This window comes from Dermochelys coriacea, chromosome 1 (genome assembly GCF_009764565.3).
Source record: "Dermochelys coriacea isolate rDerCor1 chromosome 1, rDerCor1.pri.v4, whole genome shotgun sequence".
In the NCBI taxonomy this organism is placed as follows: Eukaryota; Metazoa; Chordata; order Testudines; family Dermochelyidae; genus Dermochelys; species Dermochelys coriacea.
The window spans coordinates 230,024,754-230,050,700 of record NC_050068.2 but is presented as its reverse complement, the minus strand read 5'-3'; the positions used below and the strand labels follow the sequence as shown (position 1 = coordinate 230,050,700).

Here is a 25,947-nt window from a genome sequence, read left to right as displayed (position 1 = left end):
ACACTAACAGGATCATGCCCAAGCAGTGGGAGTTTTCAAGTTGGAGCAAGGGGAAACCACAGGTTTTATGTTTATTTTTGTGGGTATTACTATTTTAAGTAACATCAAGGTCTGGATTGGAGTTTTTCTGACATTCCTAGCTGCTTCTAAAAAAAAAATAATCTAAACAGCTACTTGGTGAGGTAGGTCAATTTATGCTAAATCACTGAATGACAACAAAATACTCTTTGTGACACCATTAGAGGTAGTGTCCTACTATATATCCATCACCAAGTGTCTGGTGGTTGAGTTCAAAAGAAATACGTATTGAAGTGGAAAAATGGCTTAGATAGGCCCTGATCTTGCAAAAACATATGCAACTCTACTCATGTGAGTAGTCCCATTGAGTGGGATTAAGCACATTTGTGTTTGGTGTATCAGGGATTAAAGCTGTAAACCCCTGTCTCCTTAACTAAAGAACAAATGTTGATAGAAATATCGGATGTTACTCCCCCTCCCCCCGTGTTTTAATTACACTCATTAAGCTCCAAATCTGAAGACCTTGCTATGATTCTATGAAATTAAACTCCCACTGGAGCAGTGAAAACTGAGTAAGGCCTACAGTATTTGGCCTTGTATAAATATATTGATATGATGTAATTTTGTCTTGTAATTGGCTAATTGTATTTGGCAGGAAGTGAGCAGTGAGACAGTCTGTTAATTTGCTTCTTAGTGTGGCACAATACTCTGAAGCTATCACTTAGCTTTGATTATTGATTCTAAATCCTTCTCCCTTATTTCTCCTTTGGAAGGGATAATGTATGATTGTTTGTGTGGGTAAATAGTTTCACCAAGGTTTTCAAGGAATTAGCAGTTCTGCGAGCCTCAATTGGTGGACACATTAAAGGGCCTGATTTTCAAAAAGTACCCACCCTCTAAAAATTGGGCTTCTTTTTTAGGGTTTCTCAAGTTGCCTCCCCAAAATAACTGGTAGTTTTGAAAATCTTGGTCTCGGTATCTAATTTCTTAAAATAAAAAAACCTCAAACAAACATAAAAATCATTAGAATGCATAATGCAAAATTACTCCTGAGGAAGGAGAAAACTAATAAATTCAAATGCAATTACTACACCAGTAATAGCCTTAATTCTGTGCATTGATTATATATCTGAATATTTATATCTAGTACTGATACTGCTGAAGGCAAATGATGCATTGCAAAGCAAACAGAAGCTGACCTTTGCATGTTTTCCCATCAGGCTGCAGGGTAAATCCAACTGGGCAACTGCAACGTACCCCTGTTGCCGTATCCTTGCAAGTACGATCACAGCCTCCATTATTGACAGCACATGTTTCTGCGGAATGAAAGAGAGAGCGAGAGAGTGGAACAAAACATTCTGGGGGCCATCCACTGTTCTGGGCAATATTAAAAAGTTATAAAAGCAATCTAAGTTGAAGCAAGCTAACTCAGGCAAAGCTCTTAAGATCATCCATGGCCCACATACTTGCTGAATTGGATAGCATTTTCACAAGCAATTATTTCTATCCAAAAAATTAAGTCTATATTGATTATATTTGGTCAGTCCTTTTGAAACATCTTAGACAATAGAATGAATTATTTAAATATGAAAAGGTCAGCTTCAGAAACAAAAGAATGCAATTGCCTTTTAAAACAGAACCAGGGACTGAGTCTGTTTCATATCAGTGGGTCTCTAGCCATGCCTTTTCAAGTTTCATTAAAAAGAGGTCTCATGGTCTAATGAACTTTAAAAAGCAATAGAAAGCAAGGCATAGTGCTGGACTTGGAATTGAGAATTTAAAATCCTTAGTTAAGAAAGAGTTAATGGAAAATGAACTACATACATCACTTTGACAAGAATCTACATGCCCAATCTGTTCTTACTGAACTACAAGCAAAAGGCATCTGGGTTTTGTCCACTTAAAGCTTTTTGCAAATTGAAAGGAGTTTGGAGTGGGTGGGAGGGCATAATTGAGGTCACTGAACCCATTCCAAGCTGTGTCATTGAAATTTCCCAGTGCTTGTAGTATGTAGAATGGTGGCTGGGCAAACACAGGCAAAAGAAAGCTACAATACTTTTTAGCTTTTACAATAGCCGGCAATGGCTATTAGGTACCGCTCCATGACAAAAAATCTTCAACTTCATCACACACACAGACAAAAAATGCCCGCAGCTATTATGTAAATAATGGCAGAGGGCATTTTTTAGTTTTATTTTTTGGTAATGAAGTTGAAGGATTTTTTGAATGGAGTGCTACCTATATATGTGTGTATACACACAAACCACAAGTATTATTGAAATAGATAAAAGGCAAGAGAAATGATAGTCTTTCCTATGATTCATAGAATACAGTGGATATAAGGATGCCAAATTTTATTGGTTAGTCTGAATGGTATATTTATTTGATAGGTATTTATGGCAGACAGAAGTAACCAACAACCATATGTAGCTGGCTACTCTGTCTGCAATTACTTTGAGACTGCAAGGGAAATATTTCACAGTCTTTTACCCAATTTATTTTTCAGTTTCTCCAGTTCAGTGCAGATGAAACTTAAAATAATAAGGTTGTCATTGTTTATCTCAGTCATCCTCATCCTGACCTTCCCCAGAGAGGCTTTGTCAAAGTGTACTCAGATTTACTGACTGACTTCTATTGCTACCTATTTGGAGTTTGTGTTACAACTGTACTTTGCAGACAGGGTCTGGCAACAGAAAAGTGGACATGCTCATGCTGAATCTCCTTAGTATATTATGTTGCTCAAAATAATTTACACAAAATATAAAGCACTTTATCTTTTAATTGACAAGCATTCAAAGCTGTTCTTCGGATGGAACCAGCTGCTGCTTCCTCTGGGAAGAACCTTCATTGACTCTCTGGAAGGCCATCACTGCTTCAGATCAGAAAAAAATCATTTAACTCCTTTTCATTGGCACAAACCTATATATCAGTTTTGGAACGTGCTACTGGCATTTATGTGCGTTATGAAACCAGAGACTAGGGGACAGGGAGGTATGCATTAATAGCATGGCACAGTTTATAAAATTACTGTATGTACATATATATAAATATACACACAAATATATATGTGTGTGTGTGTATGTGTATGTAATGTACCAACATTAATACTGCAATCTGTGGAAACATCTGTAATTGCTAGCAAGAGCACATTATGAACAGACCAATATATCTTTAACAGAAAACTTCCAACAGACGAGGCTGATTCTGTAATCTTTTATCCACAAGCGTAATTTTCACTCACAAGTAGTCAATAATTCAAAGGAACTTCTTGTATGAGTAAAGATTACTCATGAAAGTAAGGATTTGCAGGATCAGGACTTGCCTTGTTTAAGCCATGTAAGTTCCAATAATAATTTTCCTGTTTGGCTGGGGGAATTCTTTTATAGGTTTAAATATTGGTATTTTTATATATATTTCAGAGGGAGGAAATATCAAGTAACTTTAATTCTCAGGATGAGGGATAAAAATCAGGTCATTTAAAAAACATTTTCACCTAAGACCATTTCTTGGGAGCCTCAGCAGTTTAAAAAGTAGAATGATTTGTCAGGGCAAATAGTTAAGGTTAAAAAGCATGAAAAGGTGTTAAAGACATACGTTTGGCATGGCACTGCAGTGAGTTGTAAATCTTATGTTAGATTAACTATGGCATATGAAGAGCCCCTATTGCAGTTCATCAACAACAGATGAGCATTACTTAAGCAGCAATATTTCTGCTTTCTGGATGACATCCAGTGAAAATGAATAGACACAACAAACTTTTTTCCCCCTCTGGCATGGATGACTGGATCTATAGGGTAAGGGGCAGTCACTGAACAAGAGTTATTTCGATGTATAAATAGAAGGGATCATGCAAGCTTTTCTTATATTTACAGAGATTTAGTAAAAGGAAGCAAAAAGAACAATGCCCTTCAATGTCTCTTAAAGCAGAGCTGACTGTGCCTTTAATAAATAGCAAACTTTAATAGGATGAAGACTCAGGGTAAGAACAGAGAGACTGACAATACCTATAGTAACTGGGGTAATGGGAGCTGTAATGATGAGACTCCTTAAAAAAGATGGCAGGAGAAAAAAATTAGTTAAGGAGAATGTGAAAAGCAGGGTAGTGGTGTGCTGCATTATACGCTATATGGAATAGAAATGTGTAGGAATGCATATAACATTTAACAAACCTGACAGCACCAGCAACATACCTGTTCTGTTCCAAACACATTCACACTTTAGATCTGAAATCCAACTTCAGATCTAGATCCAAATAAGAGGCAGAACTAAAAACCCTGGATTCAAAGCCACCACATTTCTTAAGGGGTGTGTGTGTGGGGAGGTGGGTGACGGGGGGAGATGCAGAGGTATGAGACAGAGAGGATTAGGCTGGGGATTCCAAAATCTGGATCAGAATTTTACACCTTGAATCCTTCTAGAGTTTTGTATATTGGATGGCACTGATCATATCAGCCTTTAGTGTCTGTGCATGACAAGCTCAGCACAGTCATTATCTTCAATGTTTGCTAGGTTTCAAACTTGATTTGCTCATGTTATGCTGATGCATCTTCTGTTCTATTATGGGGGTGAGAGTGGGAGCCTCACACTCATTTTAATGAGAATGCAAAGGAAACACCAAAATCAAACAGTGTTTGGGTAGTCTGCCCCAGGAGAAAATATAATGCAAACAGTTAGAGCATTTCTCTTGGGGTGAAGGTAATACTTATTTAGTGAATGTGTAAGATTTTTCAGTGAATTTAAAGCTATGTCCTACATAAATCCTTTATTGCGTTCCCCAGGTAAAACCCAGATAGATCTAGTGCTCCAGGGAGAATAGCATACAGGGTAATATGAGGGTGTTTATGTATATAAAGTGCTATTGGGCAAATTGTGTGTTCCTTACTCAGGATAATCTTCTACTACTTAAGGAAAGGATCTCAGATATTGGCTCACTGGAATCCTTAGATAGAAGACACTCTAAAAATACAAATCATTATACATATTATATGTATAGCCCTATTAAAACATTGTTGTTAGTGGAATAGCAGCCTCACCTCCAGTTATGTTAATGAAGATACATGGGTCCTGCAAATCAAGATGTTGTTCTAAAAAGAACAAAGCTGATTTATGATATTGAAAGTTCCGTAGTAACCCATCAGCAGTCCTCAAGATATTATTTGAGGTGTCCCATGTGTATCAGATCAATTCTTTCAGTTTAATGAATGCCTTTTCAGTGGCTGAGAGATGCCTACTCTTTTAGGATTGAAAGAGAGGTCCCTTATGTCCAAAACCTGAAGCTCTTGAGCTAAAGGAGAATCTCCAGGATGTGGTGATAGAGTTGTGAAACTTTTAAAAGCAAAACCGACACCAGACAAGGCTCACTTGGGCTTTGGGTTTTGTTAAAAGCCTGAGTCTCTGAGCACATTCACCATGGTTTGGGAACCTTTCAGAGAATTTAGTTTTAAGTAAAGGCCTAAACCAAAACCTTTAAGTTCAGCCTCTTGGACCCTTAAATGTAACCCAACCTCGTATTCAAATTCAATATTTGAAAGTGGCTCCTTATTTTATGAGCCCATTCAAAGATCTGAATGTCTCAAAATTTTGTGTGTTCAAAACCTGGATCCAATTTTTGCTGCCAGATCTCTTCTCTAGAATCAAGGTAATTGAAACTGATTTTATGTTTTTTGTTGACAATCAAGCAAAAATTGGAATTTTTGGCTATTTACTTTGGCAGTTTGGGTCCATTTGAACTGAAACTCAGCAAAAAACTTAGGAACTGTGAACCCATATACAGCTAAATTGTGCAAGAAGGTACACATGTACTCTATAGAGACCAAAGCTTCCAAGTTTAATTTTATTTTCTATTACTTCCTTCTCATGAGTAGGGGAAAAGCTCCATCTAACATGTCAGTAGGTAACATGTTAAGTTTAAATAGCACACTTTAAGTCCACAGAGCATCCTATTCAACTTTCTATTCAAAGACTGTCAAGATAAAACTCAGATTTACAGTAGAAAGCACTAATTTTCCAGAGACTGGCGCATGGGAATGGAGACCTAGTTTCTTTCCCAGCTTTGCCACTGACTTGCTATGTGACTGTGGGAAAATCACTTGAAGTAGTGCTTATATGGAAACTTTCTGTGCCTCAGTTTCCCCTATATAAAATGGAAACATTACTTCCCATCATTGTGAAAGAGAGGTGAACTCAAGCCAACACAAAATGTTTTTATGTAATTATGAAAAATTAATGTAAACTGATGGTTTGGATTTAATATTTCTGCTGTGAACCCAGTTACTACATCCTCCTGCTTATATGTCCCCCACCTCAATCCAACAGCCAAGCCATTTGGAATACTGTACAGTTTAATACATATAAACTAAAAGATAATTTAAACAATATTTTTCAATGATCATATTAATTTTAAACAGATAAAAAGTTAACAAAGATCCAGTAAAATCAGGGAAAAAAGAATGAAGTAGAAAGGTAACAAAGGGATCATTGATGAGCTGCCTAAAAAATCCCAAACAAAATAAGCAATTCTGAAAAAAAAATTAGAAGTATGGGGAGAAGAATAGAGGCAGATTTCAAAGAGGAGTGAGCTCCACCATACACACAATAAAGGTGTGATCTCATACCTCCTACTAAAGGGCTGTATCAGAGGGTAGATAACAGTCAGGAAGAGCCTCATGGAGAAGGTGTTGAATATAGCCAAGACTTCTACTGTTCAGGTTTAAAAAAAACATTAGTGTGAGTTTACAGTCAATCTGCCATTGTATAGGTAGCCAGTGTAAATAATGCTGGGTAGATGTAACATACTCATGCTCTGCAGACTTGTAAAGTAGTGTGCTGCTGTATTTTGAACAAGATACAAGACACAGAGGAGTGTGGTGGGAAGCTGTGTAAGGAGTGAATGACTGTAATTGCATCTGGTGTCCAAGAGGGCATACTCTGCTGTTGTGAAGTCATCCGGGAGTATTATTTATGTAAGAATTTCACAAACTGAAAGTCTCCACTTTCTTAACATGACCAACCCCCAGCTCTCTACCAGTGCATGAATTCTCTTCAAGAGCAGGGAGTCAAAGCAAGAGTGAGCTTCCTCACACCAGCGACTTCTACACAGCAGCAAGACTTTTCTCTCCAGGATTTAAGACAAGAGAGCTCCGATACACCCACCCAATGCTATTATCCAAGCATTCCTTCAGAACAGAAGCTGAATATGCAGAGTCCAATGAGCAGGATCAGCCAGTATCATTTGCATACTGATCTGATGATATTGAACATGGTGTTTAGAAATTATCTCACAAAGAGGTCTCACATAAAATGAGCAACATGAAAGGAAAGAACAGATCTTTAAGGGATGTTGAATGTCAAATAACTTATTGCTGACACACAATTGTCTGTCACCACTGATTATCTTCAAAATATGGCTGGAAAGACTGGCACCCAGTTATAGATACAACAGCAATGTTTCATAATGGCTAGTGCAACAATCCAGGGCTCATATTAAAAAAACAAATGGCCAGTTAAAACTAAAACCAGAAAAGATCATGATCTTTATGAAGATAGTCTCAAATGAAAATGAAGGCTGGGGCCTACTCAGGATATCATATTCAAATAGTCTTGGAATTGAACAGCTGTTGCCTTCTTAGTCACTTTTCTCAAAAAGGGAATATTAGTGATTAGAGGACTTGCCAATAGTCATCCAATATGAAGTGGTGATACCTTGAAGAATGGAAAAACTTTTACATAGTTGAGGATGGTCAGCATCCGTTCTGGCAAACAGAGGCATCGCTAATAACTAATTATATCCCAGCTAAACTCCTTGGTTTAAGCACCCATGCTAAGGAAAGATCAGAACCACAGGGGATGGGCCTCACAGAATCTAAAAAAATCATGGACATCTTCATCAGAAACCAAGTCAATTGACAGCCAGGGGAGCCAAACCATTGGGAATTTGTGGCTCTACAATCAAAAGACCTTTACGCTTCCAAGCCCCAGTATAATATACAGTATTACGGAACAGAGTAGCTTCCCTTTAAAAGCCTACCTTTCAAAACATAAAGCACAAGAAATGGCATTTTCAAAGGTGCCTAAGGAAGTTAGGAACCCCACTTCCATTGTAAGTTAATGAGAGTTGAATGCCTAGCTCCCTTAGGCACTTTCAAAAATCTCATCCAGAGAGGATGAGTGACTTGCCAAAAATCATAGAGCAAGTGAGTGATTGAGCTAGGAATAGACCCCAGAAGACCCTTTCCACCCACTAGGACACACTTATTGTCCATCTAAATACCAAACAGGTTAGCAGGTTCATTTCTATAGACCACAAGACTTAACAAATTGGGCCAAGTTCATCCTTCTTATAGCTGAAATGAGTACATTTTGCATCACCATGGTACATGGTGTATACTAATTTGTACTGATTTTTCATATTTTTAGAGATGAGTCAGGAGTGAGATCCCACAGACAATCCAGAACAACTTGCTTTATCTGTGAGCTACCTAGACAAGTTCATCACTGGTGTAAATGCACTGAAGTCAGTGGAATTACATTAAGGATGAATTTGGACCCCTGACTTTGGAACATTGCAATATTCTGTGAAGAACAACCTATAGGTGGCTATGTTCAAGACATAGTCATCACAGATGCAGCCAATTTGTGCTGTCACTTTTCAGGGTATAATCCCATATTAAAAATGGATTGTGATAGTAATGAAGAGCAGCTAAAAGAAGCTGGAACAAAGAAGGGAATAGTTAAGGACTATGTCCAGTTGGGAATGGGACTGCTGTGAAACGGATTTGTTTTCATTAGTTCATTGCATCAGCTAAAAAGGAGATGAAGTAAATTAAAGGCTTTGAAAATACAGCAGAATTAACAGAAGAAAAACCTTCCCCACCCATTGACCCTTACAACTTCCGTTATGGAAAGAACTTTCAAGCTGGACGCCAACCATTCCATTCACATGTCTTTTTTTTTAAATACATCCAAATTTGCCTCCAAATAAACAGCTCTTAATACACTCAACATGGTCCCTATGTATATAAAAGCTGATGGTAGTGGTTGGTTGTTGCAATACACAGATATCATTAGTGATTTTGCATCACTGAGAGAGGGACTTTCATCACTGACAGTGTGTGTATCCCTCAAAGTCTTTCTGAGCCTGTGAAGAAATTTTAAGGAGCAGCACTGTATTATATATATATATACAAGACTAAAACTCTAATGGAAGAGGATTATCATTTTCCATTATGCTGATGAAAGGATGAGTCCCCAAAGCTCTTATTACAACTTTGTAAGTGGTTTCTTATAGTGAAAGGAGGGATCTCTGCAGCAATGTGTGTACATTACGGGAGTAATTCTGGGTATGTCTACATTTTTGCAAAGTGATACTTGAGGAGTGCTGAGTGCGATGTGATTGATTAGCTTTCTAAAGCCCTGCAACTGCTTTTGTTGTCTAAAGACATCACCTGAAACAAACAATATAAACCTCGTAAGACTGAGATCCTCATAATGCAAAAGATACAACAAATGCCATGTCAGCTATAATTGATGTCTGGTTTTTAGGGCCATAGCCTAATATATTGCTTGAAGGAGAGGAAAAATCAACCCTTATAGAAAAGGATGAATACCTGCAGGGTTTGTGTAGAAAATAAGTGGGTTATTATAGAAATTGTGAAAACAACACAATTTAATAGAGAATGTCATTTCCATAGAACTCTTGAACCAATGTTTAGAATTCTATAGCAGAGCAATATTTCTCAGTTAAATTCTGCACTGTAATTGGAAATATATATATATATTCATTCTATAGTTTTTTATAGTAGTTCCTATACAACTTTATTGAGAATCTGATTCTGCTCCCATTGAGATCAGTAGCAAATCAATAAATTTGGTGTAGACTCAGGCTCTTGATTTCTGTAGAACCCAGTAGGTTTCATCCTTATGACATGAGTCCAGCAGAGGTATTGGTAGGAACATGTGAGCTGGTGAGTATGGGAGGCAGCCTCCCTAGCCATTTCCTGTAGAGAAGACCTGACACTGCAGGAAAAAGGGGCAGACAACCACTTCAATGAAACCACCTGCTCCGGGTGCAAGAGGAGGGGAATGTGTAGCTCAACGGGATCTGCTGCCACAGGTAAGAACCACCCTTACTAAAAGGGTATAAATTGTTTTGAGGTTGGGTTCAGCCATCCCTAATTATAATATATACCAAAGACAGAAGGTCAATTCATTTACAGCCCATATAACTTTTCTTTCCAAAAGACAATTTGTTCCACGACTTTTTTTTTTAAAAAAGATTGTATGAAAGTCCCAAATGTAATAGGTTCCTGTGTGCCTTGTTGCTTTCCAAGGACACTGATCAGGGTTGTACCTCATTCTGAGGCAGAAAAGGAATGGAAGAGGAGAACTTCAGGGGATGGGGATTCCCTTAGAAGAAGAACTTTTCCTTAAATACTCCAAACCAATTTTGCGTGGTTAAACTGTATAGGCTTGGATGTGTGTGTGTGTGTATGTGTGTGTATGTACATACAGTGCAACATACTGAGTTTTGAACCAGAGCAGAGATCAGTGTAGCTGAGAGGGAGAGGAATAGTGGATCTAAGCCAGTTTTCCTCACCTACATCCTAAGGCTGGCCAAGAGCCACAATGACCTTAGTACAAGTTAGAGCAGCCTAAAAAGCAGCCTCTAACTTGAGCCAGCTTGTAATGGCCAAAAAGCCATGACCCCAACAGGATCCAGTAGTGCTGGAACAATTTCTGGGGCGCTGAAGGCAGAAACCAGGTATTTGGGTTGTTACTACTCCAAGCCAGGGTGTGCGGCAGCACCCCTAGTTTCAGCACCTATGACAGGATCACCAGAATGCAGTGCACTCTGGCGTTGCACCCAACACATATCCGACACCAGGAGAGCCAAAAGGAACTAACATAGAGCCAGTTTTATGCCAGTTTAAGGATTCCTTCATGGAGAAGAAATTCTCAGCTGCTCATTTAGAGCCACTTTAAGGTCCTTTAATGAGCACTGCACCACCAGTTACCATTGCATGGGCCAGTATCTTGCTAATAACGTCCTGAGCCCAATCCTGTCTCACACTAGAATTCGTACAAGACTTGTACAATACAGATGGCGGAGTACAACAATTTCTGGTCAGAGTGATAGTCTTAAATTCAGTTGTCTATCAGAGCAAAGGTTCACATGTACAACTTGTATACCAGTCCTAGTCATAGAAAAATGGGCATTCACTCTTAATCCAACTGTCTATACCTTAGTTTGTGTAATACACAGACCAACATTAGTGTGTTTGTGAGACAAATTATTCCCAAATGAGTGAAGATTAAAGCCACATCTGAAAGAAACTAAATGCTTGTGCAATTTATACAGAAGTACTAAAAGGCATTTTAAAATATGCAGAGAGCATTTGTTGTCATAATGCTGCCTCCCCCTTTCTTGCCATTTTTCTTTACTTTCTGCCTTGATTCTTAATATATTTATGTCAGACAGAGCTGACTTAACAGAAGCCAGTCAGCAGGCCTGCATTTGTGGGCAGAGAAAGTAATATGTGAATAGGTAACATTTGAAATGAGGAATTTGTTTTTTAGGTCTTAAAGTGGAACGTCAAGGGCTTGGAGGTTTTGTGTGTATGTACAGATGAACACACACACACATTTTATGAGGATATGAAAAATAACGAACAGAGTTTTTTGACACAATATGCACCAAATCCTCTCAAATGGGCTAATCTTAAGAATTCACAGTTAATCTGTGTTAACAAAGGGTTATCAAAGTAAAATTGTGTGGTACTAATGTAACTGTTGAGAAGAACTACAAGATGAAAACTAGAAATGGAATTTACATGATGTAGAAGGCTAATACTTGGAATCAAATAATAGTTAAGGTTAAAAGTGAGAAGAAGTCTGGTGGTTTTATCTTAATTCCTATTTATACTCTCATAAAGTTCAGCCAATGGACAGTCTCTCCACAGGAAAGAATGATAGTTGTAATGAACTGAGTTATACTGGCAGAATACCTACCTGTAGTGTGCCTTGCTCAGCCATTTGTCCCTCATTTTCAAGAGTACTAAAATTAATTCTCAAAATTACAGACAGAGGAAAAAGGCTGTCTCAAGCCTTCTTATCAAGGGGCAGAATACTAATTAAGACCAACACGTAATGTGAAATCAAAGTGGCTACAACTTTTAGTGACAACAAATACAAGTGGTGCACTTGTGAAGGGTGCTGGAAGAGATATAGTAAATCAGAGAGTTCCTTAAAATGTCCAGGCCAGTGGGCTTGTCAGATCTGAGGTTGACCGGCCTGTTCCCTGACTGATAGGTTGCAGGGCTGTTCAGAACCTGTGATCCCTGGCTTGGGCAGAACCTGTGACAGAGATACTTTCATCCTATATCCAACTATGTGGGCATCACTGATGGAAAGCCACCAGGTTATGCAGGCACTCCATATTCCTCCAGCATGTCTGCTGAACACAGTGAGGAAGGCTCCTTTGCTGAACATATGCCGCAATCTGGACACACCACTAGCAGCCTGCTGCTCCAGATGAGGCCAGATGAGGATTTGGGCATGGAAATGCTGGTAATGTCTGCCATTGTGCCACTTGTTTGCAGTGGGCGGTATTTATATTTTGTTAGGAATAGGAGAGTTCCATCTTTCCTATTATTAATACTCCAGAATTGTTCTTCTCATAACATATCCACCTACCAATCCAAAAACTGCTGGATATTGGCCGTGTCCAATAGAAATTATAAGCAAAAGTACATTGACTATGATCCTTTATGAGACAGGCAGATGCTCAGAACCCTAGAAGAAAGTTTTCCTATTTGGAATGAACCCTGATGAGATGGAAGAAAATAAGGGGATGGAGGAAACTCAAAGCAGGGACTACTGGCGAATAGTTATTTTATGAGATTAAATTCTGAAGATATATGAATTTTCTAGTAAGACCGAAACTATACTATTCTCATTCAAATCATCTTGTATCAATCCTGTAACAATCAGAAGAAGAATATGAGGGAGAGAACAATATTAACATGTAATCACATGATTGAACATGAGCAAGAAGAAGAAATTGGATGAATTACATACACGGGGAATGAAAAATGTTAGATGGGAAGGAGAACTTGCAGGATCAGGAGACCAATGGTTAAATTTGCACTGTTCCCTCCCTGACGCTCATCTTTTGATTGTTACTTCCCAGAAGTTTCAGGATTGGCAGAAGATTATTTGTATGAAAATGAGAGAAGGATCTAACTTCCACCATCTATTATTTGGTGAAATGTGGAGACACAACAACGCTACACCCTTGGAGATCTGCTCTTAGAAAGGCCTGTTTCTCTGCCTTGGGAGTTGCTACAGATCTAATGAAGCACATCTGAGACTCTGATGCAGATGTTTTATGAACATCAGAGGATTCCCTAGTGGCTGTTCTCGTTATCTGAAATAGTAACTTTAAGGAACCTTTTGACCTTTTCATTGTAACTGGTGAAGAGAGCTTCTTACCACTTCTTAAGGGTGAAGTCCTATTTAAATAGAACTTGAGGGGTCTGAACACAACTAGAGAATGTAGAATCATCTCCTTCTGACAGATGGATTGGGGCAGAAGATCATCTGACTTAATATAGAAAAGCAAATTGACATTTGGTACTAGTAACGATTCTGGAAAAGACTGGAGACCTACCCAAGAAGCAAAGGATTGGAGAAAAAGAGTCTTTACAGGAAATAGCACCCAATTCACTAACTCTATGAGTAAAAGTGGTGATAATAATGAAGGAGACTAACAGTTTTTCTATGCTACCCTGCAGTTTGGATGACAGTGGTGTGAACAGCAGTGTGAACCTAAGAGCTGCAGAATTACATTAGTGCAAACTAGGGATCTTTAATTTCATGCCCACATTGTCTAGATGGGAGCAGTTATAGTACAGCACTTTAGTCCGTGCTGCAATTCACACCCTCATAGTCCAAACTGCAGGGCAATGTAGACATACTCTAATTATCAGATAGTAAAGGAAAATGGACTGCAAAGAATTCAAGGAGAATTACATAGGTAAGAACTGAGTTGAGGTTCCTTGCGGCAATTAGTCTCAATGATGTATATCAAACATTTTTTGATTGAAGGAAAGAAGAAATATTAGAGTGTATAGCAGGGTTGTTTGGTCTTGTGAGACTGAGTGCTCCCAAGCCAAATAATTGCCATTTAAGAGTTGTAACTCAAGCCTTGTTTTAAATCATTCAATAAGAGGTATAGGACAGAGTTGAGGCACTACTGGCAGAAAGTGAGCCAGACATTTTGGTAGGCCTTCATTGCACCAGAAAATGAAGCATCTTAATGAAGAATCTTGGGCTACACTGGGGGGGGGGGAGGGGTCAACCTAAGATATGCAACTTCAGCTACGTGAATAGCGAAGCTGAAGTTGGCATATCTTAGGTCGACTTACCTGGCTATGAGGACGGCGGTGAGTAGACCGCTGCTGCTCCCCCATTGACTCTGCTTCTGCCTCTCGCAAGCTGGAGTTCCGGAGTCGATGTGGAGCGCATTCAGGGATGAATTTATCAAGTGATAAGACAAGACATGATAAATCGATCCCTGATAGATTGATCACTACCTGCTGATCTGGCGGGTAGTGAAGACCTGCCCTTAAGAGGAATAGTTGGAAATATGAAGCATTAGCCTGTCAATCTCCATGCTGCTAGGGACAGGAAAGTCAGGATCAGGGATCTGGTAGCAGAAGACTGATCAGCTGAGGCAGGATGCACAGTTCTGTGATATTCCTTTTGAGGCTAGTAAGGAACCTGCCAAATTTTCTGGGAGATAAACAGAAGATGTGGGCATTGGGGAGGGTGAACATATACTTAAGAGCACAGTCAAGGCAGAAAAGATTCACATTTCAAGATAAGGGCTCATAGTTTCTGGAACAATAAACATATTAGGTAAACAGACGTGAAATAGTATGATGGTCTCTTCGTAAGTGGATAGGATCGAGATGATTTCTAACACAGAGTGCGGAGCTCCTGGTGCCTCCCTAGTGATTTACAGAGACAGTTGGTGTCTGATTGTTGAATTCTGTCAGGATATCTGACATGAAGATCCAAGATATGAAGTGCTGAAGACCCTAGCCCACGGTCCTGAATTCAAGAAAGCTGATGCTTCATCAGGCTTCCCATGTGAACCAGAGGCCCTAGCATGATTGGTTTCCCATGTGTGCATCCCATACCCTGAGATTAGCCTCTATCATAATCCTTAGTACACTAGGATATGACATACTTTTGCCTTTTGAGGTTATTCATTATGAGTCACTAGTGGAGAGATCTTTGGACACCAAAGGGCTGAGGAACATGATAATCGGAGAACTCCTCCTGGTCATCCCAGACCAATACCAGGAACACCTGTAGAGTTCTGTTATGGAGCAGAGCCAATTGGATTGTGTCCACTAATGCAACCATTAACCCCAGGAGAGGAAGGGCTTCTGATTGAGAGATCCTGGCTCAGCAAACAATCTCAGACAACTCTGTAATGCCTCTTCTCCCCGATTCTAGTAATAACCCCATGCTTCTGCTCATAAAAAACCTGTGACACAGTTGAATGAGGTTTGGAATGTACACCAAGAAGTTCTTTTCTCAGTTTACAACAATACTATGGATTTGTAGTACACAGAAGTCTTGATGGAGATAAAGGATACAGGACACAGCAGGCCATTCACCTCATAAAATATTTGTTCTCCTCTTCCTGTTGGGTGGCCCTGGTCCAGGTGCGAGTGAAGAAACTGATCATGAACTGGATGAATAGGAGTGTGGAGATATGTCTCCTTTAAGTTCATAGAGCAGAGAAAGTCATTCAGTGAAACTTCCTGAATGATGAGGGAGGAGTCTCCATTCAGAACCTGGTAGTCCACACTGAGGGGACATAGGGGTGAAGGGGTGGGTGGGTAGATATAAAGGATAGTCAAACTCCCTTGGTCCTTTTAGACATTATGAAAAATTGTGGGGAAAACTCCTAGTGACAGGCTGAATTGCCCTGAAGATGAGTAGATTGCAGATTGTTTTAGAAGATCCTGTCTCTTGTCTGCCCTCCAAGGTATAGAGAAAAATATATGTAGCAAGGAAAGAGAATTCTATCAGATTCCCTCTTCATGATGTCTACCATTAGAGGGCGACATATAGTCATACTGTGTTTGTATGTATTACAGAAGAACCTAATCTATGTTGCTTCTGAAAGGTAGTGTAGCAAATGGATGAGACCTAATTCTATTATATTGGAGGCCAGGAGTCTATTCCCAGCTCTGCATGAAGTGATCTTGTGCAAGCTCTCAGTTATCTGTGAAATGGGTTAATGAAATTGCTCCAGGTAGCAGTATAAAGCCTGGGTTCACAATAAGGGTTGTGAAGGAAACAGAAATATTAACAGCAGTCAAGGGAAGAACTCGGACTAGAAATGGTGGTCTCTGGGCTTGCAGTTTAGTGCACTTTTCTCAAAACTACAGGGCACTGTGGGAAGATCTCCCCCACTTCCTTCCCTTAAATCACATGAAAGTTGGAGCTTTTCCTGTCTTCACAAGATTGCCTGCAGCAGGGGTCAAAATCACAATAATAAATTTGTGAGAATTAACAACACTGTGTACTTTCTATAAGGACAGTTTGAAATGTACCAAAAGAGACAATGGCACTGTAAGCTATTTGGAAAAGTCATTAACTTTGAAAATGCATTGGAATACTATCAAAGCCAATCAGAGGTTCCCTCTGTACCAGAAATTGGATCAGAAGCTGCTGCTGCCCTTTCAGATTTGATTTCAGTAGCTATTCAGTTCTAATTGACAACTTTCCTAAGGATTCTATAGTCCAGCCACTGCATGTATTTCCCATCTTGGCCAATATATGTTAATAGAGGAGTTATTGAATGTTTCTGACCACTTATATGACCAGTTGGATTGTTAACCCCTTGCCTCTGCCCACATACTACTAAATGTTAATGGGAGCCTGATATATTTAATAAGCATACTGGTAACCATAACTTTTTTTATTCTGTTTTTTTTTTTACTCTAGTCAACAGTGTAACCTTTTTTGGCCAATAATATGGATTGTTTTTCAGCTTTGATGATCGTGCTGGTCACTTCTGGACATCAGAAGGTCCAACAGCAATTAGAGTATGTGTGCTCTAATTTCCGAAAGGGCCTAAGGAAGCTATGCACACAATTCTTGTTTTCAGTGGTCATGGGTGCCTAACTCCCTCTTTGAAATCCCTGGCCAAATCATTAACTGTGCCCTTAGGATGCTGGATGATCTATACCAGTGGTTTTCATTCGGGGTCCACAGACTATGTCTAAAGAATCTGCGAAAGGCTGTCATTTCCATAGAACAGTGGTTTTCGACCAGTGGTCCATGGACCTCTGGGGGTCCATAGACTATGTTTAACATTTCCAAAGGTGTCCGCACCTCCATCTGAAATTTTTTAGGGGTCTGTAAATGAAACAAAGTTGAAAACCACTGATCTATACAATAACTTATGCAAATCTAAACTGGTTCATTATTCATTATTATACAATAAATTACACCTATGGATTGCCTGCTAGATCATTTCATTTCAAACTTTTACTACGCTGCAAACCTGTAGAAACTCCAATGGCAATAGGGGAGCAGATAACTGAGGGATTCAGTAATAGGATACAAAGTATTTTACCTACATATAACCATTCAATACCATTTTAGATTGATAATGGCAAAGCCATTACCATCTGATGGCTGTTTGTTGACCGATTTGAAATGAGTTGATGGCCTCAAATCTGGTCAAAGTGGACAGGTGTCAAAATAGCATCAACACCACTAATAACAATTGGAACAATTATCCTAGTTATCAAGGATTAAATTAGCATAGAAACTGAACAGTTCTCTTGTCCTCTAGAAATGGTCCTTCCAGATCAGGACTCAGGTTCACAGACAGTGCTGAACCTATGAAGTGCTCAGCACTTTTTAGGATTGGGCTGATAATTGCCAGGGAACTGACAGGAAGCTTGTATTGCCAGTTCATATGCTATACCTCTTCTATGGATAAATAAAGAACTCCAGGTTCAAAGACTGGCAATCTGGCACTTTTCACCTCTGTTAAATACACTTAAAATCTAGTGGGGCCATTTTGCATCATGTGAGACGGATGAAAACTGAAAATACAGTCTGACCAATTGACTGGATTTCTCCAAAGTAGCAGTGCAGTTCAGTAATCCATACTCTTCGATGACATTTGTTATGTGAAAAGGAATATGGCAGAGATCCAGCCACCACAACCTTAAAGAATAACTCAGCAGGAAAAGCAACCAGATTGTTGATTCTGTTCCCATACCATATACTCCTATGAAAACCAAAAATGCAAGCTCCTTTTTATTTGCAAAAAGAACACCATCATCAATGGTCATACGTATAATATGAACAAGAGAGTTTATTAGATGCCTAAGCAATTGATTAGTATCAGAAGCAGAAGAATTATCTTGATCGTTCTTCTTCCACTTTTTAGCTGATAACAACCCACAGAAACAAACCATGCACTAATCTTGAGAGAAGATCATATTAAAGCTCACTAATCACAATAGTTTTCAACGTATCAATGCTAAGGAAATAAATGAATTTCTAGCAATAATATATACATTTCACTCAAAAGTACTGCAAAAAACTTAACTAAGCAAATATAACACCATATATGAAAAAGAGCATCATTTTATATCATCATCCACTTATAAACTAAAGGCAGGTCTGACACATGAGATTTTATGTGAACCCTGGATCCACACATACATACACAAATCACACGTAAGAAGTAGTTTGCAAAAGGTCAGTAAAGTTAATGGCAAAAGTTTCTTTCAATGCAGAAGAAACTGAACATGAAAACTGCAGGGTTAGGGGAAAAAGTTTACAAATGAGAAATGAAATTGTATGATGGAAAACAAGAACTTAAAAAAGGTGACCTCATAAACATAGATGAAATAAACTAAAATAAATTAAAAAAAAAAGCAAACAAAAAAAAATAATCCATACACACACATACAGACAAAGTGAGAACACAACAAAGGAAGTGGAAGAAAAGTGTTACCCATAAGTAGCCGCCGTTTCACCCTCTTGTCCACATCAGCTACTGACGTGGCATTGTACTCAGAACTCTCAATTGCAGCCTCATCCTTCTCTAAAACACAAGTAAGGGACAAACATGGAGCAGTTGGTTAATCAAAAGCCCAATTTTCCACTGGCTAAGACAGTTTCTTGGCATGGCACAACCAAAGCCAAGAAGCAAGCCATGAAAGCACTAAATCCCAGTTAGAGAGTTAATTCCACTTAAAACCCCAGAAAAAAATTACAGGGTGCTTGGGTAGAAGGGGAAGGAAGAAGAGGAGGAGGAGGAATGATAAATGACAAAGTAATTAACCAGAAAACACACACAAAGCTTGTTTCCTACTAGAGAATGAGACAGCAAACAGGGACTGCCCCAGACAGATGTTAGTAATGGAAATTTAAATACAAGGGTTCTAGTTAAACAAACTATTAAAGACAAACTGTAAAGTGATTCAGGCTGATGGTGGGATCGGGATCTGAAAATGGCAGGCTGAGGACAAAGATGAGATAGACACACAGAGCTAAAAGAATCCGGTGATGGAAGGGCATGGGTGCAACATAGTCGTGTACATATTGACAGAGTGTTTAAAAACCAAACAATGCATGCAAATTTAAAAAAAAGGAAAAACCCCAAACCAAAAAACGACAACAAACCAAACAAACACAAAAAAGATCAATTTGGGCAGTGCTGGTTGCCTGCTTGTCTATGAAACACTACGAGCTAAACATTCAATGCTAGAAAAGATGTTGCAAGAACAGGGTTTAGTAATTTTATAAGCATGCAGTAAGCAAGATGATGTCAGCAAAAGTCATTTTGCAAATAATTTCTGATATCCTATAGGTAAGAGTTTCAATTCAGCATAACAAGGACTTTAGTTGAGTTATGCTTCATTAGAAATACATAGAAACAATCATTCACAAGGGAGGGAAGAGATGAGCAGTAAGTGAAATAAAAATAAAGGTTTCTTATACAGGAAAGCAATGGAGAAAGAAGCAGCTGGGTAAATAAAATGATTTATGCAGGGTGGGGGAGTTGCTTTATTAAAAAAGCCAAAACAAAATGCAAGTGGGGACTTTCACATGCAGCAAACGTTAAAAAAATAAATCAGGCAAACAAAGTCAAAATGTGTTAGACAAAGGGTCAAAAAGTATTTATCTGGCATTGCAGAAGTTTGCATTCTTGCAGTGATGCCCAGAATATATACACCACTGAAGACAGCAAACAGTGGAATAATGGAAATGAGGAGGAGGAGGAGAAGGCGGCGGCTGGCAGGTTTGATCTGTGGCAACACTACATGGTTGAGTTGTAACGAGAAGTTTTTAAACAAGTTCTAGATGGGATCAGGCTGCAATAGAGGCTTTTGTTTGAGATATTGTGGGTTTTTTATTGTTCTGTAAATAATTAATGAAAGTCAGTTATCAGACAAGACAGGCAATCAGGAACCATCACCAGAAAGCAGGAATAAAAATGTAAAAAATAAATAAAAATTAAAAAGTGTGTTCTAAAAGAAAGAACTACTCAGAGGGAGGAAAATCAACACAAGCAATATGTGATATGTGACTTACATCACAGGACCAAAGAATGTAACATGGAGTTGTGTTTGTTACATTACAAAAATGAAAAATAATAGTAATAAAAAAAGCCAGGGGAGTGCAGTGTATACATCCTTTTGAACATGATGGACAAATTTAAACATCAACCTGAGGAAATCAATGAACAGTGAACTCTTGGCAAATGGGAGCATCAAAAATTTATTTTATTTTCCTTAATAAAACCTGGTATTAGGGCCCTCAATCCTGCAAGCTCTCCCCACATGGAAGTCCCATAAACTTCAATAGGAGTTCCTTATGCAGAGGGACTGCAGAACTCAGACCAATATGTTAACAGAATGTACTGATAGAGAGATCCTAACAGTCCAGGAATAGGTAGTGTATACAGCAAGACATGGTAATTGTTGTACCTTGATAACTTTTCCTTTAGTGAAGGCTACAGCCCTGATCCGGTCATGAGATCTGTGCAATCGGACCCCTTTCCCTATGCTGAGCCCTATCTGAGGTCAATTCCATGAGCTGGCATAGGGGTTTGTCTGAACAGATCTCGCTGCCTATGGGCCTGGTCTCAAGCCCACTGAAGTAATCTGAAAGATTTCCATTGAATTCAGTGGGCTGGGGATCAGGACCTGTATGTTTTCAAATATGGAGAAGGGAGAGAGAAGATTAAGAACTTCCATCTAATTCTGAAAGTATTTAAGCTTATTTTCTATTTTTTGTATTACTTTATACATTTTTGAAACAAACTAATCAATAACAATGTGAAGATGATGAAAACCATTATGGATTTTTAGGTTCTGATTTTGAGAGTAAGAGTGTAAAAAAGGAACATAACTGCTGATTAACTTATTGCAAAAAGTTCCTTTTTGTACAAAAACAGATAATATTATGCAAACAATGTACTTTGTAATAATAAATATTTGCATGGCATCACCCAGGATGCTTCACTTCCTGCTAGGCCATTTTCCCATTGACAGTCACACTAGAAGCTTACTCACAATGAGTACTATTATTTTGCTATAAAACAAAAACAAAAAACCAGGAAAAAAAGCATATCATGGACATTAAATTATCCACAAATAGAATTTAAAAAATATTAGGATCAAATCCTACTCACCTTACTGATGTGAGTAGTCCCACTGAAATAAATGGACTGCTCATATGAGTAAAAAGGGGTAGAGTTGATCCTTGATCCATAGTTACCTTTTGTGCTTTTCAATTTTAAAAGTTATTAAATTTGATTTATAAAAACAGAATTAAAATGACAAAGCAATGACAATGGGATATTTCACAAACATTTACATAAAACAATCATAACTGTATGCTTTTAATCTCTTTGCAAAGTTTGACCCTAACTGTTATGACCAAAACCTACTATTGCACACTCTTCTCAACAATAGTTTTAATCTCCTAGCATCCACACACACATACCAACTCATTCTAGCATATTACTAGTAAAAAGTGTGCTTTAGAGAGGTACTTACCAATGCATGTTCGGCCATCTGAGTGCAGGGCATACTTCTGATGACAACCACACACAGGACCAGTATCTGTGTCATCACAGGTGTGTTGGCAGCCTCCATTTCCATAGTTACAGGTTACTAGTTATGCCCAAAATGTATGTGTATATATGAATACATAAATAAAATTACAATGAAACCAATTAGTTTTTGAGGGCCTTTTTAGAATACAGAAGATCAGTTATAAAGCAAGACATTAGACAACACAACATTTTTATTTATGGGTGTTTCCACTCTCCGTTCTTTGCCTGGTTTCCTTTTTCCCTAACTAACTCCTCCCTCACCCATGTAATTAAAAAAACCCAGAATGTTGCACTTTTTAAAATTCATTCTGTTTGGATTAGTTGTTTTAGCATGAATGACCAGCCAATTTCCTCTCCTCCTAAAACGCCATGGTTCATATCCATGATGTATATGGCACGAAGAAATGAACAGTCTACTAATACAGACATATTTTCCAGTCTATAGATAGCATTTTTCTTCTCCTGCTGGGCTTCACTCCATAATTGAAGGAAGCAGGGATCCAGACCGCAAGAGCAAAAATACATCAGTCTTGAAATCTATTCTTTCAAAAACTCTAATCCTCCCAGAATAGAAGAATGTTTAAAAATAAGACAGGAGACCCTTTTTCTTTTTTTAAAAGCCTTTTTCGGGGACTACAGTATATTGGCTTCAACTAGGAAGTAGCCTATGGAGATTTCACTATCACTTCAGTATATATTTACTAAAATTACTTCTAACAACAAAGAAATTTTCTGAGACAAAATTCTCAAGGTGGGCAGAATTTAGCAATTTTAAAGAATTTCTAATAAAGCAGATTTTGTCTCAGGAGGGAATTTCATTTTTAACTCATAGGACGCTGGCATTTCTTAAATAGTAATCAGGTTATAATGGGCCTGATTCTCCTCCTGTTTTACACCACGTGTAGCCACACACCTGTGCAAAGTGCACACAAAATGAAACAACTGTGATCTGACAGAGTTTTAAACACACTTTCCTGTCATTATACACAAGTCCAAATGTCTACACCAGGGTCAAGATGGAGAAGGATCAGACCCTTCGTGCATGCGTATATTGGAATATAGTTTTTGAAAAAAGGATTGGGAAATCAAATGTCTAATTATTTATTTATATATCATGAATAAGTAAATAATTTTGGCATGTCTAAATATTATGTCAGTTTAAATACTGAATTCTATTAATCAAAGGAAGCTCTCTGGCACAGATATTTATTTATTTCTAAGCCATCCTAGACTGGTTCTAGAACCACAGTATTCTCTGCCATGTTACATTTAAATATCACCAGGATTTCCCTTGTTAGACAGAGAATTTATAAAGTATCCAAGCCAATAATTAAGTAAAGCCAAGATTTTTTTTTTTAAAAGGAACTTAAAGTGAGGCTCTCAAACTCATACTAAAACACCTCTCATTTTCAAAAGTGCGGAGTGTCTTACAGGTATGATTCATCTCAATGATCTCACTTTACTAGCCTCTAAAAAATGGAATATATCTGAATTTTCTGGTGTGTAATCACCTGCAAGCAGGAAGAAAAACTTTGCTGTATTTAATTATCAGAGGGCTAAAACTAGAGATGGGGCTAAACTGAATATTTTAGGTCCAGATTTAAGACACGTAATCTCAACAGGAGCTCAACACTTTCGAAAATCAGGCAGGTGTCTTAATAGCCTGAAGTTAGGCTTCACGTATTTTTGAAATCTTGCTAGAAGACTCACAAAAAGAGGGCCTGATTCTCTTCATGTTCACCAGTTTTACACTAACTTCAGTGGAGTCACTCCTGACTCACACTGATGTGAGAAGAGAATCAAATCCAGAATGAGATAGATGCCTGAAATGGAGTCTTCCAATGTGCACATTAAAATGCATAACTGTGGAATTTGATTCTCATTCACTTATACTGTTTTACACCAGTGCAACTCCCTTCACTTTAATAGAGTTACTCCTGACCTACACTGGTGTAAGGAGAACAGACATGTTTCTACAAAAAGCTACTCTAGAATGATGCAGTTTAAAGTAATTCATGTAGGATTAAATGCCAATTTCCCTGCTTCTCTGCACAGTGAAGTCTCCATTCGCCAGACAATATCGCATTCTGCAAAATCATAAAAATGGTTACACTGACACTCTCACTATGTGGGTGGCACAAAATAAAAGTTGGGGTGAGACTTTCAAAAGAGTTGTCTCAGCGTTGGCTTAATTGTCCTTCCAATTGAGTCAACTGTTGTTTAATCATTGTCGCCAGTGTGGGAGCAGAGTTAGGCGAGCACTGAGCACTTTTGAAAATTCAACCCTAGTATTTTTTTTTAAAAAGAATTATTATTAAATCAACTCCAGGCAAAATAAGATCTAATTCTGGAACAATTTACTGGGTTGTGGACACTGAGCCAAACTCTACTGTCAGTTATACCAGTGTAAATCCATGGTAACATATTTGAGGTCAGTGGAGTTGTTCCAGATTTATTCCAGTGGAATTTAAAAGGTAAGAAGGATGGTTTAGAGGGTAGACCACTTGGGAAGTCACTAAATTTACCCCGTGCCTCAGTTTCCCAACTGTAAAATGGAAATAATACTTCTGTACCTAGTAGGGTTATTGGGAAGATAAAAATCCATTAATGATTTCAAGATGCTCAGATATTATTGTTGATGAAGGCTATATAACTACATAGATAGAAGAATTTGGCCTAGTGATTTCACAGAGGGAATTTTGGACTGATGTTTTTTGTGTCTTTTCCTATATCTGCAAAATAAGCCATGCTGTACAGTGAAAAGTATTTCTGATAATTTATTATCCACCTATGTTAGTCTTTAAAGGGGAAACTTGTCAAGGTTGGTCCACAAAAAAATTGACTTTCGGTACCTTAAATAATAAACTTATTCACTATCTCTTGCTGAAAATGTTATGGTGATGGTGGCTGAGGAACCCAGGGCTGCAACAGGAAATTATTTAATTTAGCAAACTAGTAGTATGTTCTAGATTTAACTAGAGATTGGCCTGAAACAAAAAATCCTGGATTTGAATACTCAGATTTTTGAGGGACTTGAAATCTGATCCAGATTCCTATTTTTAGCTTCTCCCTATCTCTTCAGCAACTTGAACCAAAACTCCAAAGCTGGACCACTATGAACTTTGGGGTGTGAAATCCAGTTCTGCATATATATAAATTGAGGCCCATCTCTAGTTTTAACCCTCTAATAACAAAAGGTTGGAGAGTTTTCTTTCTTCATTGAATGGGCAAAATCCTGGCTCCATTCAAGTCAATGGCAAAACTCTGATTGTCTTTATGGGGCCATGATATTACCTCCAAAATCCAGATCTTCCCCTTTTTTATAGAAAAGTATTATAGTGAGCTGCCTAAGAAATCCAAACCCGCTTCCTACAAAGAGATTTCTTGTAAACTTCACTATATGGCTACACAAAAGAATAAATTAGAGTTCAGAATGTATGGAATTAAAAATGCACAAAAAACTAAGTCAAATGTTTTGACCTACCAACCTTGACAGTGCCCTTTTAACAAATGTAAATCACAGTAGCATACTATACATTACATTATTATGATAAAACAAGTGGTTGCAAATTAGTGTCTAATGTTTTTCATTAAAGGAAAAGATAAACATTTGTTAGACTTTATGGGCCAGACAGTCTTATCTCCATAAAGCTGGTGTAAAACTAGAATAACCCTACTGAAGTCACCTTGATAGACATGTGTGAATACCAAGGACCTCGAAGAGAGATCAAAGTATCTGGCTATATCCCATAAGAACT

General features: G+C 38.2%; 1 protein-coding gene across 8 annotated transcripts in view; it reads right to left on the bottom strand.

The window, feature by feature from the left end:
* SCUBE1 (signal peptide, CUB domain and EGF like domain containing 1) overlaps positions 1-25,947 on the bottom strand; it is a 304,521-nt gene that overhangs the window by 107,724 nt on the left and 170,850 nt on the right. For 3 of the 8 annotated variants that reach the window (XM_038386054.2, XM_043515687.1, XM_043515692.1), the window contains exons 6-8: positions 22,131-22,247; positions 19,079-19,168; positions 1,218-1,334 (exon numbers count right to left, since the gene is read on the bottom strand). In XM_038386054.2, the coding sequence (XP_038241982.1) occupies positions 1,218-1,334; positions 19,079-19,168; positions 22,131-22,247 (324 nt within the window). The remainder of the gene's footprint in view (positions 1-1,217; positions 1,335-19,078; positions 19,169-22,130; positions 22,248-25,947) is intronic. The other 5 variants (XM_043515695.1, XM_043515700.1, XM_043515706.1 and 2 more) reach the window with 2 other exon arrangements.